Here is a 17,773-nt window from a genome sequence, read left to right as displayed (position 1 = left end):
CATAAGTTTGTTCAGTATTCCTGTGAAATTATATGGGAGGGTATTGATTGAGAGGGTCAAGGCAAGTACAGAGCATCAGATTGGGGAAGAGCAGTGTGGTTTCAGAAGTGGTGGTAGAGGACATGTGGATCAGGTTTTTCCTTCGAAGAATGTATGTGAGAAATACTTGGAAAAACAGATGGATTTGTTTGTAGCATTTATGGATCTGGAGAAGGCATATAATAAGGTTGATAGAGATGCTTTGTGGAAGGTTTTAAGAGTATATGATGTGGGAGGTAAATTTCTGGAAGTGGTGAAAAGTTTTTACCAAGGTTGTAATATGGGGTGTGAGGTGGTTTGATCGAGTAAGTAACGTAAAGGTAAGAGAGATGTGCGGTAATAAGAGTGTGGTTGAGAGAGCAGAAGAGGGTATGCTGAAATGGTTCGAGCACATGGAGAGAATGAGTGAAGAAAGATTTAATAAGAAAATATATGTGTCTGAGGTGGAGGGAATAAGGAAAAGCAGGACACCAAATTAGAGGTGGAAGGATGGAGTGAAAAAGATTTTAAGCAATTGGGGCCTAAACATACAGGAAGGTGAAAGCAGTGCAAGGAATAGAGTGAATTGGAATGATGTGGTATACCTGGGTCGACATGCTGTCAATGAATTGAACCAGGGTATGTGATGCATCTGGGGTAAACCATGGAAAGGCCTATGGGGCATGGATGTGGAAAGGGAGCTGCAGTTTCAGTGGATTACATATGACAGCTAGAGAATGAGTGTGAACAAATGTAGCCTTTTTGTCTTTTCCTGGTGCAACCTCACTGGAAGGGGGGGAGGGGTGCTATTTCCTGTGTGGTGGGGTGGCGATGGAAATGGATGAAGGCAGTAAGTATGAATATGTACACGTGTATATGTGTATTTGTATAAGTGTGTATGTGATAAAATGTATATGTATATGTGTGTGTATGGGCGTTTATGTATATGTGTATATGAGAGGTTGGGCCATTCTTCATCTGTTTCCTTGCGCTACCTCGCTGAAGCAGGAGATGGCGATTAAGTATAATAAATAAACATATATATTTATATTTATTTATTTATTTTGCTTTGTTGCTGTCTCCCTCATTCGCGAGGTAGCGCAAGGAAACAGACGAAAGAAATGGCCCAACACACCCCCATACACATCTATATACATACACGTCCACACACGCATATATACATACCTATACATCTCAATGTACACATATATATACACACACAGACATATACATATATACACATGCACACAATTCACACGGTCTGCTTTTATTCACTTCCCATCGCCACCTCGCCACACATGAAATAACATCCCCCTCCCCCCTCATGTGTGCGAGGCAGCGCTAGGAAAAGACAACAAAGGCCACATTCATTCACACTCAGTCTCTAGCTGTCATGCAATAATGCCCAAAAACACAGCTTCCTTTCCACATCCAGGCCCCACAGAACTTTCCATGGTTTACCCAGACGCTTCACATGCCCTGGTTCAATCCATTGACAGCACGTCAACCCTGGTATACCACACTGATCCAGTTCACTCTATTCTTTCCCCGCCTTTCACCCTCCTGCATGTTCAGGCCCCAATCACTCAAAATCTTTTTCACTCCATCTTTCCACCTCCAATTTGGTCTCCCACTTCTCCTCGTTCCCTCCACCTCCGTCACATATATCCTCTAGGTCTTTCCTCACTCATTCTCTCCATGTGCCCAAACCATTTCAAAACACCCTCTTCTGCTCTCTCAACCACGCTCTTCTTATTTCCACACATCTCTCTTACCCTTACATTACTTACTCGATCAAACCACCTCACACCACATATTGTCCTCAAACATCTCATTTCCAGCACATCCACCCTCCTTCGCACTACTCTATCCATAGCACATGCCTCGCAACGATACAACATTGTTAGAACCACTATTCCTTCAATCATACCCATTTTTGCTTTGCGAGATAATGTTCTCGACTTCCACACATTCTTCAAGGCTCCCAGGATTTTCGCCTCCTCCACCACCCTATGATTCACTTCCGCTTCCATGGTTCCATCCGCTGCCAGATCCACTCCCAGATATCTAAAACACTTTACTTCCTCAAGTTTTTCTCCATTCAAACTTACCTCCCAATTGACTTGACCCTCAACCCTACAGTACCTAATAACCTTGCTCTTATTCACATTTACTCTTAACTTTCCTCTTTCACACACTTTACCAAACTCAGTCACCAGCTTCTGCAGTTTCTCACATGAATCAGCCATCATCGTTGTATCATCAGCAAACAACAACTGACTCACTTCCCAAACTCTCTCATCCCCAACAGACTGCATACTTGCCCCTCTTTCCAAAACTCTTGCATTCACCTCCCTAACAACCCCATCCATAAAGAAATTAAACAACCATGGAGACATCACACAACTCTGCCGCAAACCTAGATTCACTGAGAACCAATCACTTTCCTCTCTTCCTACACGTACACATGCCTTACATCCTTGATAAAAACTTTTCACTGCTTCTAACAACATGCTTCCCACACCATATATTCTTAGTACCTTCCATAGAGCATCTCTATCAACTCTATCATATGCCTTCTCCAGATCCATAAATGCTACATACAAATCCATTTGTTTTTCTAAGTATTTCTCACATACATTCTTCAAAGCAAACACCTGATCCACACATCCTCTACCACTTCTGAAACCACACTGCAGCTGAATGAGTTTGTTAGTGGTTTTGATGCACAAGACCGGGTTATAGTGATGGGTGATTTGAATGCAAAGGTGAGTAATGTGGCAGTTGAGGGAATAATTGGTATACATGGGGTGTTCAGTGTGGTAAATGGAAATGGTGAAGAGCTTGTAGATTTATGTGCTGAAAAAGGACTGGTGATTGGGAATACCTGGTTTAAAAAGCGAGATATACATACGTATACGTATGTAAGTAGGAAACATGGCCAGAGGGCGTTATTGGATTACGTGTTAATTGACAGGCGTGCGAAAGAGAGACTTTTGGATGATAATGTGCTGAGAGGTGCAACTGGAGGGATTTCTGATCATTATCTTGTGGAGGCTAAGGTGAAGATTTGTATGGGTTTTCAGAAAAGAAGAGTGAATGTTGGGGGGAAGAGGGTGGTGAGAGTAAGTGAGCTTGGGAAGGAGACTTGTGTGAGGAAGTACCAGGAGAGACTGAGTACGGAATGGAAAAAGGTGAGAACAAAGGAAATAAGGGGAGTGGGGGAGGAATGGGATGTATTTAGGAAGCAGTGATGGCTTGCGCAAAATATGCTTGTGGCTTGAGAAGTGTGGGAGGTGGGTTGATTAGAAATGGTAGTGAGTGGTGGGATGAAGAAGTAAGATTATTAGTGAAAGAGAAGAGAGAGGCATTTGGACAATTTTTGCAGTGAAAAAATGCAAATGAGTGGGAGATGTACAAAAGAAAGAGACAGGAGGTCAAGATGCAAGAGGTGAAAAAGAGGGCAAATGAGAGTTGGGGTGACAGAGTATCATTAAATTTTAGGGAGAATAAAAAGATATTCTGGAAGGAGGTAAATAAAGTGCATAGGACAAGGGAATCAATGGGAACTTCAGTGAAGGGGGCTAATGGGGAGGTGATAACGAGTAGTGGTGATGTGAGGAGATGGAGTGAGTATTTTGAAGGTTTGTTGAATGTGTTTGATGACAGAGTGGCAGATACAGGGTGTTTTGGTCGAGGTGGTGTGCAAAGTGAGAGGGTTAGGGAAAATGATTTGGTAAACAGAGAAGAGGTAGTAAAAGCTCTGCGGAAGATGAAAGCCGGCAAGGCAGCAGGTTTGGATAGTACTGCAGTGGAATTTATTAAAAAAGGGGATGACTGTATTGTTGACTGGTTGGTAAGGTTATCTAATTTATGTATGATTCATATTTATTATTTATATTATACTTTGTCGCTGTCTCCCGCGTTTGCGAGGTAGCATAAGGAAACAGACGAAAGAAATGGCCCAACCCACCCCCATACACATGTATATACACACGTCCACACACGCAAATATACATACCTACACAGCTTTCCATGGTTTACCCCAGACGCTTCACATGCCTTGATTCAATCCACTGACAGCACGTCAACCCCGGTATACCACATCGCTCCAATTCACTCTATTCCTTGCCCTCCTTTCACCCTCCTGCATGTTCAGGCCCCGATCACACAAAATCTTTTTCACTCCATCTTTCCACCTCCAATTTGGTCTCCCTCTTCTCCTCGTTCCCTCCACCTCCGACACATATATCCTCTTGGTCAATCTTTCCTCACTCATTCTCTCCATGTGACCAAACCATTTCAAAACACCCTCTTCTGCTCTCTCAACCACGCTCTTTTTATTTCCACACATCTCTCTTACCCTTACGTTACTTACTCGATCAAACCACCTCACACCACACATTGTCCTCAAACATCTCATTTCCAGCACATTGATCCTCCTGCGCACATCTCTATCCATAGTCCACGCCTCGCAGTGAATGTAGGTTTGCGGCAGGGGTGTGTGATGTCTCCATGGTTGTTTAATTTGTTTATGGATGGGGTTGTTAGGGAGGTGAATGCAAGAGTTTTGGAAAGAGGGGCAAGTATGAAGTCTGTTGGGGATGAGAGAGCTTGGGAAGTGAGTCAGTTGTTGTTCGCTGATGATACAGTGCTGGTGGCTGATTCATGTGAGAAACTGCAGAAGCTGGTGACTGAGTTTGGTAAAGTGTGTGAAAGAAGAAAGTTAAGAGTAAATGTGAATAAGAGCAAGGTTATTAGGTACAGTAGGGTTGTGGGTCAAGTCAATTGGGAGGTGAGTTTGAATGGAGAAAAACTGGAGGAAGTGAAGTGTTTTAGATATCTTTGAGTGGATCTGGCAGCAGATGGAAACATGGAAGCGGAAGTGGATCATAGGGTGGGGGAGGGGGCGAAAATTTTGGGAGCCTTGAAAAATGTGTGGAAGTCAAGAACATTATCTCGGAAAGCAAAAATGGGTATGTTTGAAGGAATAGTGGTTCCAACAATGTTGTATGGTTGCGAGGCGTGGGCTATGGATAGAGTTGTGCGCAGGAGGATGGATGTGCTGGAAATGAGATGTTTGAGGACAATGTGTGGTGTGAGGTGGTTTGATCGAGTAAGTAACGTAAGGGTAAGAGAGATGTGTGGAAATAAAAAGAGCGTGGTTGAGAGAGCAGAAGAGGGTGTTTTGAAATGGTTTGGGCACATGGAGAGAATGAGTGAGGAAAGATTGACCAAGAGGATATATGTGTCGGAGGTGGAGGGAACGAGGAGAAGAGGGAGACCAAATTGGAGGTGGAAAGATGGAGTGAAAAAGATTTTGTGTGATCGGGGCCTGAACTTGCAGGAGGGTGAAAGGAGGGCAAGGAATAGAGTGAATTGGAGCGATGTGGTATACAGGGGTTGACGTGCTGTCAGTGGATTGAATCAAGGCATGTGAAGCGTCTGGGGTAAACCATGGAAAGCTGTGTAGGTATGTATATTTGCGTGTGTGGACGTGTGTATGTGCATGTGTATGGGGGGGGTTGGGCCATTTCTTTCGTCTGTTTCCTTGCGCTACCTCGCAAACGCGGGAGACAGCGACAAAGTATAAAAAAAAAAAAAAAAAAAAAATATATATATATATATGATGATTGGGAATACCTGGTTTAAAAAGCGAGATATACATAAGTATACTTATGTAAGTAGGAGAGATGGCCAGAGAGCGTTATTGGATTACGTGTTAATTGACAGGCGTGCGAAAGAGAGACTTTTGGATGTTAATGTGCTGAGAGGTGCAACTGGAGGGATGTCTGATCATTATCTTGTGGAGGTTAAGGTGAAGATTTGTATGGGTTTTCAGAAAAGAAGAGTGAATGTTGGGGTGAAGAGGGTGGTGAGAGTAAGTGAGCTTGAGAAGGAGACCTGTGTGAGGAAGTACCAGGAGAGACTGAGTACAGAATGGAAAAAGGTGAGAACAATGGAAGTAAGGGGAGTGGGGGAGGAATGGGATGTATTTAGGGAATCAGTGATGGATTGCGCAAAAGATGCTTGTGGCATGAGAAGAGTGGGAGGTGGGTTGATTAGAAAGGGTAGTGAGTGGTGGGATGAAGAAGTAAGAGTATTAGTGAAAGAGAAGAGAGAGGCATTTGGACGATTTTTGCAGGGAAAAAATGTAATTGAGTGGGAGATGTATAAAAGAAAGAGACAGGAGGTCAAGAGAAAGGTGCAAGAGGTGAAAAAAAGGGCAAATGAGAGTTGGGGTGAGAGAGTATCATTAAATTTTAGGGAGAATAAAAAGATGTTCTGGAAGGAGGTAAATAAAGTGCATAAGACAAGGGAGCAAATGGGAACTTCAGTGAAGGGCGCAAATGGGGAGGTGATAACAAGTAGTTGTGATGTGAGAAGGAGATGGAGTGAGTATTTTGAAGGTTTGTTGAATGTGTTTGATGATAGAGTGGCAGATATAGGGTGTTTTGGTCGAGGTGGTGTGCAAAGTGAGAGGGTTAGGGAAAATGATTTGGTAAACAGAGAAGAGGTAGTGAAAGCTTTGCGGAAGATGAAAGCCGGCAAGGCAGCAGGTTTGGATGGTATTGCAGTGGAATTTATTAAAAAAGGGGATGACTGTATTGTTGACTGGTTGGTAAGGTTATTTAATGTATGTATGACTCATGGTGAGGTGCCTGAGGATTGGCGGAATGCGTGCATAGTGCCATTGTACAAAGGCAAAGGGGATAAGAGTGAGTGCTCAAATTACAGAGGTATAAGTTTGCTGAGTATTCCTTGTAAATTATATGGGAGGGTATTGATTGAGAGGGTGAAGGCATGTACAGAGCATCAGATTGGGGAAGAGCAGTGTGGTTTCAGAAGTGGTAGAGGATGTGTGGATCAGGTGTTTGCTTTGAAGAATGTATGTGAGAAATACTTAGAAAAGCAAATGGATTTGTATGTAGCATTTATGGATCTGGAGAAGGCATATGATGGAGTTGATATAGATGCTCTGTGGAAGGTATTAGGAATATATGGTGTGGGAGGCAAGTTGTTAGAAGCAGTGAAAAGTTTTTATCGAGGATGTAAGGCATGTGTATGTGTAGGAAGAGAGGAAAGTGATTGGTTCTCAGTGAATGTGGGTTTGCGGCAGGGGTGTGTGATGTCTCCATGGTTGTTTAATTTGTTTATGGATGGGGTTGTTAGGGAGGTGAATGCAAGAGTTTTGGAAAGAGGGGCAAATATGAAGTCTGTTGGGGATGAGAGAGCTTGGGAAGTGAGTCAGTTGTTGTTCGCTGATGATACAGCGCTGGTGGCTGATTCATGTGAGAAACTGCAGAAGCTGGTGACTGAGTTTGGCAAAGTGTGTGAAAGAAGAAAGTTAAGAGTAAATGTGAATAAGAGCAAGGTTATTAGGTACAGTAGGGTTGAGGGTCAAGTCAATTGGGAGGTAAGTTTGAATGGAGAAAAACTGTAGGAAGTAAAGTGTTTTAGATATGTGGGAGTGGATCTGGCAGCGGATGGAACCATGGAAGTGGAAGTGGATCATAGGGTGGGGGAGGGGGCGAAAATTCTGGGAGCCTTGAAGAATGTGTGGAAGTCGAGAACATTATCTCGGAAAGCAAAAATGGGTATGTTTGAAGGAATAGTGGTTCCAACAATGTTGTATGGTTGCGAGGCGTGGGCTATAGATAGAGTTGTGTGCAGGAGGATGAATGTGCTGGAAATGAGATGTTTGAGGACAATGTGTGGTGTGAGGTGGTTTGATCGAGTAAGTAACGTAAGGGTAAGAGAGATGCGTGGAAATAAAAAGAGTGTGGTTGAGAGAGCAGAAGAGGGTGTTTTGAAATGGTTTGGGCACATGGAGAGAATGAGTGAGGAAAGATTGACCAAGAGGACATATGTGTCGGAGGTGGAGGGAACGAGGAGAAGTGGGAGACGAAATTGGAGGTGGAAAGATGGAGTGAAAAAGATTTTGTGTGATCGGGGCCTGAACATGCAGGAGGGTGAAAGGAGGGCAAGGAATAGAGTGAATTGGATCGATGTGGTATACCGGGGTTGACGTGCTGTCAGTGGATTGAATTAGGGCATGTGAAGCGTCTGGGGTAAACCATGGAAAGCTATGTAGGTATGTATATTTGCGTGTGTGGACGTACGTATATACATGTGTATGGGGGTGGGTTGGGCCATTTCTTTCGTCTGTTTCCCTGCGCTACCTCGCAAACGCGGGAGACAGCGACAAAGGAAAAAAAAAAATATATATATATATATATATATATATATATATAATATATATATATATATATATATATATATATATATATATATATATATATATATATATATATGTATATATATATATATATTGTGTATGATTGGATGGGCCGCTCTTTGTCTGTTTCCTGGCGCTACTTCGCTGATGGGGGAAGCAGAGATAAAGTACACAGAATAAAAAAGTAACAGATTACTGCATCAATTTTCAAAGCAAAAAATCAAGGACCAGGAAGGGACTATTTTGTAGAAGCAATATTAGGTATTCTATGATGTAGGCTATCTTGGTTCCCTTTTATTCTGGAAGAGACATTTCAGTTTTCCTAATAAATGTATGAAATCTTAGGACACGTGAGTTAGTTTCTTACAACTTTATATACTATTTACATTGTGGTTTTATGGTATGACATTTAATGATTTGCTTCTGTGTAGGCTGCTTAGCTACATACAGCATTTCCATGATCTTTTGGGAATTATCAATTATCATTCTTACATTAACTGATTTTTCTTGTATGATTATTTGGTGCCTGTGAAGTGCTCATTTTTTGGTCCAAATATCCTGGGAAATTTGTTTTTTGAGGAACAGTGCAATAAAAAAATACTCATTTTCCCTTATCACTATCACCCATAATCACTCTTATAACTGTTGCATAAAAAGTAATACGTCAAACCACACTTCAATCATTTCTATAAAGTTTAAGAAATCGTTGGTGTGCGATGTTTCCTAATCCATTTGTTATTAATGTGGTATACCTAAACTGAAACTTGACCATTATGTGGTCGACTATGGATTATGTAACCACATATCAATGTATTACTTTTTCCCGAAATATGTAGTCAAGCAATGTTATTGTTGACTACTTACATAAATCATATGTAGTCTAGTCTACTAGAAACTATAATATATATGCCCATATAAGTAATTAACATAGAAAATAAGTAACTCATTCATATTGTTCAGCTTAAAAACTAAATGAATGGGAAAAGAACAAGATACCTAACTATGAGAGAAGTGGAGGACTGGCCAAAATGAGATGTCCACACTACCGGCCTCAACACATGTAAACATACTGAGACATTTAAACCCAAGGTCACGCGATATTTCCGCAATATTTATTGTTTTTTAGATCATGCAGAACTTCATGATTATATCAGTCAAATACCTGTTAGCCAGTTGCAGCTGGTATTACTGGGATGTAGGCACATCATGGTATTTTGGATGAGGTTCCATAGTTGTAGAGAATAAACTTTTGAAAAGCGACAACATGAAATCCCACCTGGCACTGGGAAGCCAGTCCTGGTACACGATGTTGACTTGTGATAATTAGCTCGACAAAACGGCAAGTACTTTCGTGTTTACTCTTGTCAAAAGTAGTATATACATAGATCAAAGTATAGAGACAGATAATACTTGATATAATCAGAGACGTTCATGGGAAACGCCAAGACAAGAAAAAAAGGCATCTTACGTGCTTGGTCAAATATCTTGAGTCTATCTATTGCAGAAATAAGCCTTTAAGTCCTTGTAATACTTCTTGTGATTTTCTTTACGTATTCTTTACACAAGTACCTTTAATAATCTGCAGGGGAGGACTATGCTAATATACTTGAAATAGATAAAGTCAGTACTGTATTATATAATGTTATACCATCAGAATTTACCAAAAATAATTATAGGACTTAGTTAAAGAATTGGAATTGTTTTCTTTGCAGGGCAAGTGATATAGTGCTATAATTAAAGTTAGTAAGAGATAGGGACTTTCACATTTAGTGATTGGAATGCGTTAACTTTACCCCATGCTATACACCTCACAAGTCTGCATTGGTCGATCAAACACTTTTGTTGACTTATGTTTTTTTCCCATATTTCTAATTGGTATTTGAATTTAGCGACTTTTACTATAGAACAGAACTTTATGGCAGGCAGAAGTCAATTTTAGTTTTGCAATGAAACTAGCATTGGAAAACAGCTACCTATGTATTAGATGTTTTATGTAGGTTCTTGTGATTTTCAGATATACCTGTAGAGGATCAACTTAATCGTTAGGATTGAATTGTATTAGATGAATGACAAAGATATCAGGTAAACTGTAAGTAATACACTTCTCCAAAGTTATCAGAACCTATGATAACCTTGCTTGACCTCCTTATTGGTTGTTTTATTTCTGTTCTCAGTTGTGCCAGATGCACATGAAAATGCATTGCCAGCAGATGTCATCTAACAAATGATACAGCAAATGACAATGTATTCCCTGTAACCTGTAAGGTAGAATTGTAATGGTATATTTCTTCTATCGTTTCTGCTGATGGTTTTTATGGTTGGTTTATAATTTGAAAGTGTGATACATGCTCTTACATTAATTAACCTCACATATTCTCTTATGTACATCATCTTCATTACCTGATTTGATATTCAGTAAAATTTGATTTTCATATCAAGCACCAGAGTTGTCATCTTTTTTTCTAAACACTACACTAACAATGCAGAACACAATCAGTATTCAAAGTTAAAAGTGATGTGCAGCTGATCTTGAATTTTGTTTACTTGCACTAAATCCATAGGATTTGCATGACATACCTGGTGCCATCTTGAAATTTTGTCAAAGTTTGGGTTTAAATTGTCAAACTAATCAACCTTATGTACCTCCATATTAAGGGACTCCACCACCTAGCGTAATCCAAGTGTTGCAAGGGAAAACAGATTTCGAAAATGAACTACACGGCAAAGTATCATTTGACCCACCAGTTCTAACTAGTCAGCATAATAAACCACCCTGCAAAGTTAATAAGAATTCTAGCATATCAAAACCAAACTAAAGCTAACTTAACCTATCTTTGGTAGGATGAGGTCATATTAAGTTTGGATAAAGTATCATTTCATTCTGATCACTCTTTCATTGTAGAATTAGGTTAATCTGGTACTTTGAATACATTCTTTATACATAGTTGAGTGATTTAAAGAATGTACATAATAGAATTGTTTTTAGAGTAGCACCTAGAGTAGTACTTTACTTCTTAGAGAATATACCTATACTTTATGTTACCTTCCTGCCATGTGTTGACATTTACTGGGTGAGATTACAGGTCATTAAGTGTGGAGTGAGCATGGCACAGTTGTGGGATAAGTTTGCAATGTCTTAAGTGTGGAAGCAGCCTTTTTTACATGAAGGGTCTTTTGATATGTTGAAATAGTGTTTTGTAATGTTGGAGAGATGATTAGCGTGTAGATGACGTAACAGAAAGGGCAAATAGCACAGTACATGGCTGGGGAGTACAGTTTTGGGTGGGTTTGATGGGGTGGTATTTTAAAACTGGATCTTGAGGGCAGTTGTTTATTGCTTGTTGGCTCATTATGGTGTGTTATATGTTTTGTCTTTATTGTGTATGTGTGAGGTGTGGGGATCTGTAGGTATTAATTTTTGAAATGTGAATGGGGGATTCTTATTTCACTTGGTGTTAATGGATGGTTTATGGACTGGGTTGGTTGAGAATGGTGTGATGGTATTATGAAGAACAGAGTGCTGAGCACATTAAGGGGCTGAGGTGCTACTGGCACAGCGGTGTGTAATCACACAGGACATGTTACACCACCGTATAATTTGTAATGAGAGCAATCCAGGCCAATGTTCACCCTTATTTAACTTCACCTTAGCTTCAACCTAACCCTCAGCCTTCCGAAGGCCAGTATGTAAGGGGAGTAGTCTAGTCCATTGCTCACCCTGACCTGACCTCACCCACAACCACACCACATAGGCCAAAGCTCACTGTAACATTACTAGACTCCTACCATAGACTTCACCATGAACCTCACCTTCAGTCTTTTGAACAACTTCCTTGTACAGGTTAGTGTATTAAGGGAGCAAACCAGGTCAATTTGTTTTTTAGATTTATGTGTGGAGCCGGAAAAGTGGACATAGTGAGAAGTAATTGAGTGAACTATGATATAGGGAATGAAGTAACTGGTAAGCATAGTTTAGAGTTCTCAGATGGTTGGAATGTACAGAAGAATGGCCGTTAGAATAATAACTGGCAAAATCATCCTGGTGATTGAAATTTAACAATAGACAAGAAGAGAGTAGGAATGTTGTAAAAGGATGAATAGAAGTAGAATGAGTGGGAATTGTATTAACTCTTTAACTGAAGAGAAAGTTGTAGATATAGATTCAGACCATAGCTGATTTTTTTTCTTACTGTTTACCCTGTCATTTATTGTTTCTTTTTCATCAAATTGCATACATTCATTCTCAGAGACCATGGCCTTCCTTGGGAACCTTTTCAAGAGCTTTATGGGCACAGAGGGACCTTCTGGAAATACAGTTATAGAAGTTGGGATTGCCCAGTTTGCAAGAGTACCTGTAAGTTTTCCTTTTTACTTTAACAAGTATAACCAGTGATTTATGTATTTATGTTTATGCCGTTGCTTCCCTCTTTGGTGTTGCTCTTGTGCTTTGCTAGAAAGCATTATCTATAGTGGAGTATATTTGTCATGCAGTATTGTATATTGAACAAGTGAATCCTGTAACATGCTCTTCTCTCAATTTTTACTTAAATATTTCAGGTTAATTGTCGTGAAGACTGCCTTGTTTTATATGGTCCCACACACAACAGCAAGTATGAACTGCTATTGCATCAACCAGTTCAGGATTCACTCTCTAAAGCTTACAGGTGAGATAGGCTTAGAATTCCATTTTACTGATTGATAAAAGATTACTTTCAGTAAATGGAGAGAAAAGACAGAAACTCAACAGAAAGTGTGAGAGCTTATGTTAGTGTTGTACTTATTGGTGTCTACTTTTTTGTTTGTGATAATTTCTAGGGTTTGATTGTTCCTTGGTGTTTAAGAGTGGAAAAGAAATGAGTGAAAGAGAAACAAGTGAGAGAGAAAAGAGAGGTATTTGGATGATACTTAAAGGAAAGGAGTGCAGATGATTAGGAGATGTATAAGGGAAAGTAGCTGGAGGCCATGAGGAAGGTGCAAGGGCTGAAGAGGAGGGCAAATGAGAGTTGGGATGAGAGAGTATCATTAAACTGTAGGGAGAATAAAAAGATGTTTTAAAAGGATGTAAATAATGTGTGAAAGGCAAGAAAACAAATGGGAATATTGGTGAAGGGGTCAAAAGTGGAAGTGATAATAGGTAGTGATGAAGTGAGGAGGTGGAGTGAGTAATTTGAAGGATTGCTAAATGTGTTTGATGTTAGAGAGGCAGATGTCAGGTGTTTTGCCTTCTCTAGATCCATAAATGCCACATACAGATCCATCTGTTTTTCTAAGTATTTCTTACATACATTCTTCAAAGTAAATACCTGATCCACACATCCTGTACCACTTCTGAAACCACACTGGTTCTTTCCAGTCTGATGCTCTGTACATGCCTTCAGTCCCTCAATCAGTACCTTCTCATACAATGTTCCAGGTATACTCAACAGACTTATGCCTCTCTAGTTTGAAAACTCACCTTTATTCCCATTGCCTTTGTACAATGCATTCTGCTAATTCTCAGGCACTTCACCATGAATATCCTTATGTATCAATGAACAACACAGTCACCCCCTTTCCTAATAACTTCAACTGCAATACCTTCGACTCCCTTCACCTTGCTGGATTTCATATTTCACAAGGCTCTCACCACTTCTTTCTTCACCAAACCACTCACTTCGTATACCTCCCTACATCTGCCACTCTGTCGTTATACACATTCAGCAGTCCTTGAAAATACTCATTCCATCACTTCCTGTTATCACTTACCCCCCTCATCAATGTTCCCATTTGTATATATTCACACTTGCTCGCCTTCATCCTTTCCTGGCACCACCCTGCCCCACAGGAGACAGGAATGTCACCCTCTACATCAGCGAGGTAGTACCAGGAAACAGACAAAGGCCACATCCACTCACACTCATTCTTTAGCTGTCATGTGTATTATCCAAGGGGATAGGGGAGATAGAATACTGCGCCTGTATTCCCTGCGTGTCATAGAAGGAGACTAAGAGGGACAGGGGCAGGTGGCTGGAAGTCCTCCCTTCCTGTATTACTTTCCAAAAGAAGGAACAGAGCAAGGAGCAAAGTGAGGATTTTTCTTCTAAGTCTCTGTCATCTGTTCATGATGCTACCTTGCTCATGTGGGAAATGGCAAGCATGTGTGAAAAAACAGATATATGTGTAAGAGGTGGGGGAACAAGGGGAAACGGGAGACCAAATTGGAGGCAGAAAGATGGATTGAAAAAAGTTTGAGTGATTGGTGCCTGAACATGCAGGAGGGTGAGAGGCGTACAAGGAATAGAGTGAATTGGAACGACGTGGTATACTGGGGTCGATGTGCTGTCAGTGGACTTAACCAGGGCATGTGAAACATCTGGGGTAAACCATAGAAGGTCTGTGGGGACTGGATTTGGTTAGGGAGCTGTGGTTTTGATGTATTACACATAACAGCTGGAGACTGAGTGTGAATGAATGTGGCCTTTTTTGTCTGTTTTCCTGGTGCTTCCTCATTGAAGCAGGGGTAGCGATGCTGTTACCTGTGGGGCAGGGTAGTGCCAGGAATGGATGAAGGCAAGGAAGTATGAATATGTACATGTGTATATATGTATATGTCTGTTTATGTGTATATGTTTATATGTATATGTGCGTGTATAGATGTTTATACATATGTATATATGAGTGAATGGGCCATTCTTTGTCTGTTTCCTGGTGGTTCCTCGCTGATGTGGAAAACAGTAATCAAGAGTAATGAATATGAATAATATATTTGCAGAGAGGAAGAAAGACTAAGGGTGAGTGACGTGTGCTTTTGGAAGGTGGAACAAAGGGTGGCTGGTGTGGGAGGGAGGTAGATGGAATACAGACAGAATTAATGTTTCACAGATAAGCTTCAACACTGGTTGGAAACAGATGGGAATTTAACAGTTCTCAAGGTCACAGTGAGTGGGTGGGAGGGGGATGAAGCGGAGGATGGATGGGGAAGTATGTCCCCAGCAAGTAGGTGTTGCCATATTGGAAAAGTTAGTTATTTATGCACTTCATGATGTTGCATAGCAGAAACAGTAAAACATTGTATGAATTGCAAAGACGTTGCTTAGTAATTTGGGATACCATGAACTAATGTATTGGTATATCTAGCAATTACAGCTGACCAACTGATTAATTGTGGCACATGTGGCTTCTCTCCCCACTTCCTCCCACCCACCCCCTCCCTCCTTCAAACCCACTCAGCTGAAACTCAGTCAGAGCAAATTTGTAAGCTGTCAATAATTTTTTCTTTCCAGATTAACATAACATTTTGCTAGTGTTTTGGGAAGCATCTAAAATAAGCAGGGCACTCTGTAACTGTGGGGTTATAAAAGTTTTGGCAGTGTGGCATCACGGGCGGCAGCGTATGTTAGCACATCCACCTCGAGTCACTGAAGGAAGTAAGTTAACACTTATTGGTGGACAGCCAAATGCATTCATGTCTATACGTTGAATAAAGCTTAAAATATGGACTTATGAATTGCTTTATATTAAGAGAAGCTGTGCAAAGATGAAGAAGGCTTGGGGGTGCAAGAGTTGGAGGTAGTTGCCAGATATTGCATTTTTTGTCAAAAAGATTTTGCAGAATATGTAGTCACTGCTTAAGGCAACTGTACATATTCATATTTACTTGCCCTCATCCATTCCTGGCGCCACCCTGCCCTACAGGAAACAGCATCGCTACCGCCTGCATCAGCAAGGTAGCGCCAAGAAGCAGACGAAGAAAGGCCATATCTGCTCGCAGTCTTTCTCTAGCTCTCATGTGTAATGCACTGAAGCCACAGCTCCCTATCCACATCCAGGCCCCACAGACCTTTCCATGGTTTACCCTAGACATTTCACATGCCCTGGATCTGTCCATTGACAGCACTATTATTACTGATATTTTTTTTATGTCATGCTTGCTGTTTCCCACATTAGCATGATAGCATGAGGAACAGATGAAGAAAAGGCATATTTCTCTTACATCCATACTCTAGCTGTTGTGTGTAATAAACCAGAATCACAACCCGCTATCCACAGCTAAGCTCTACAGTTCTCTCTGTGGTTTCTCTTGGTTGCCTCAAATACCTTGGTTAAGCCCATTGTGCAGCCAGTGTGCTGCATTCATTACCACAGACTTTTTATTCATTATTTGAATGATGTTATTTCTTGCTGGAACCATAGAGGCTAGAAGGAGCAATTGGATAGGAGAGGGTAATAAGGTCCTTGTTGCACTGAGAAGTTTGTGGAAGAAGAGTTTGCATCTTTAGGGCTGAGATGGCATTGAATGTAAAGAATAGCAGTTTATTGGACCTTGTCTATTTCAGAATATAAGAAAGTTTCCATTGAATATAGATTATTTGAACTTTTTACATCGCCATCAAGAGGTACAGGTGCCAATAGAGGGAATTGGTATGATGAGGCTTTATAGTCACTAACTACCTTTATATTTTGTGCAAGTCTTTTCAGGGTGGCTGACATCGATGATGCGCAAATTCGATTCATTACACTGAAGGAGGTTTTGCTACCATTTGTGCAGCACATGCCAGATAAGACTATAAATAGTCAAGTCCTTCAGAGCATATGTGATCTGGCACGGGATCATCCTTCTTGGACAGCAGCACATATTTCTGCCCATCTTGGTTGTACTCAGCTTTTTACTCTTCCTGAAGTGGCAAGGTGAGATAAAGATATTCAGCTGATAGCTCTTCATTATATTTGAAAATATTTTGTATTTATTTTGCTTTGTCACTGTCTCCCGCGTTAGCGAGGTAGCGCAAGGAAACAGATGAAAAAATGGCCCAACTCGCCCACATATACATGTATATACATACACGTCCACACATGCAAATATACATACCTATACATCTCAATGTACACATATATAGATACACACACAGACATATACATATATACACATGTACATAATTCATACTGTCTGCCTTTATTTGTTCCCATCGCCACTTTGCCACATATGGAATAACAACCCCCTCCCCCCTCATGTGTGCGAGGTAGCGCTAGGAAAAGACACCGAGGGCCCCATTCGTTCACACTCAGTCTCTAGCTGTCATGTAATAATGCACCGAAACCACAGCTCCCTTTCCACATCCAGGCCCCACAGAACTTTCCATGGGTTACCCCAGACACTTCACATGCCCTGGTTCAATCCATTGACAGCACATCGACCCCGGTATACCACATTGTTCCAATTCACTCTATTCCTTGCACGCCTTTCACCCTCCTGCATGTTCAGGCCCCGATCACTGAAAATCTTTTTCACTCCATCTTTCCACCTCCAATTTGGTCTCCCACTTCTCCTCGTTCCCTCCACCTCTGACATATATATCCTCTTGGTCAATCTTTCCTCACTCATTCTCTCCATGTGACCAAACCATTTCAAAACACCCTCTTCTGCTCTCTCAACCACACTCTTTTTATTTCCACACATCTCTCTTACCCTTACATTACTTACTCGATCAAACCACCTCACACCACATATTGTCCTCAAACATCTCATTTCCAGCACAT

The 17,773-nt window shown here is 40.9% G+C and overlaps 2 protein-coding genes across 14 annotated transcripts in view; one reads left to right on the top strand and one right to left on the bottom strand.

Annotated features, from left to right (window-relative positions):
* The window catches only part of LOC139745800 (kynurenine/alpha-aminoadipate aminotransferase, mitochondrial-like), a 95,686-nt gene extending 86,129 nt beyond the window's left edge, over nt 1–9,557 (bottom strand). For 3 of the 6 annotated variants that reach the window (XM_071656366.1, XM_071656365.1, XM_071656361.1), the window contains exon 1: nt 9,260–9,331. In XM_071656366.1, the coding sequence (XP_071512467.1) occupies nt 9,260–9,325 (66 nt within the window). In that variant the 5' untranslated portion in view covers nt 9,326–9,331. Of the gene's footprint in view, nt 1–9,253; nt 9,343–9,419 lie in introns of those variants that run through there. The other 3 variants (XM_071656363.1, XM_071656362.1, XM_071656364.1) reach the window with 3 other exon arrangements.
* Nucleotides 9,469–17,773, top strand: part of iPLA2-VIA (calcium-independent phospholipase A2 VIA) — a 115,416-nt gene continuing 107,111 nt past the window's right edge. Inside the window, exons 1-5 of one of the 8 annotated variants that reach the window (XM_071656356.1) lie at nt 9,540–9,596; nt 10,272–10,346; nt 12,505–12,611; nt 12,815–12,921; nt 16,706–16,924. In XM_071656356.1, coding sequence (XP_071512457.1) covers nt 12,510–12,611; nt 12,815–12,921; nt 16,706–16,924 — 428 coding nt within the window. In that variant the 5' untranslated portion in view covers nt 9,540–9,596; nt 10,272–10,346; nt 12,505–12,509. The other 7 variants (XM_071656353.1, XM_071656360.1, XM_071656358.1 and 4 more) reach the window with 7 other exon arrangements.

This window comes from Panulirus ornatus, chromosome 62 (assembly GCF_036320965.1).
Source record: "Panulirus ornatus isolate Po-2019 chromosome 62, ASM3632096v1, whole genome shotgun sequence".
NCBI classification, from domain to species: domain Eukaryota; kingdom Metazoa; phylum Arthropoda; class Malacostraca; order Decapoda; family Palinuridae; genus Panulirus; species Panulirus ornatus.
The sequence above is the reverse complement of the archived record's forward strand: the minus strand, read 5'-3'. Positions and strand labels throughout refer to the sequence as shown.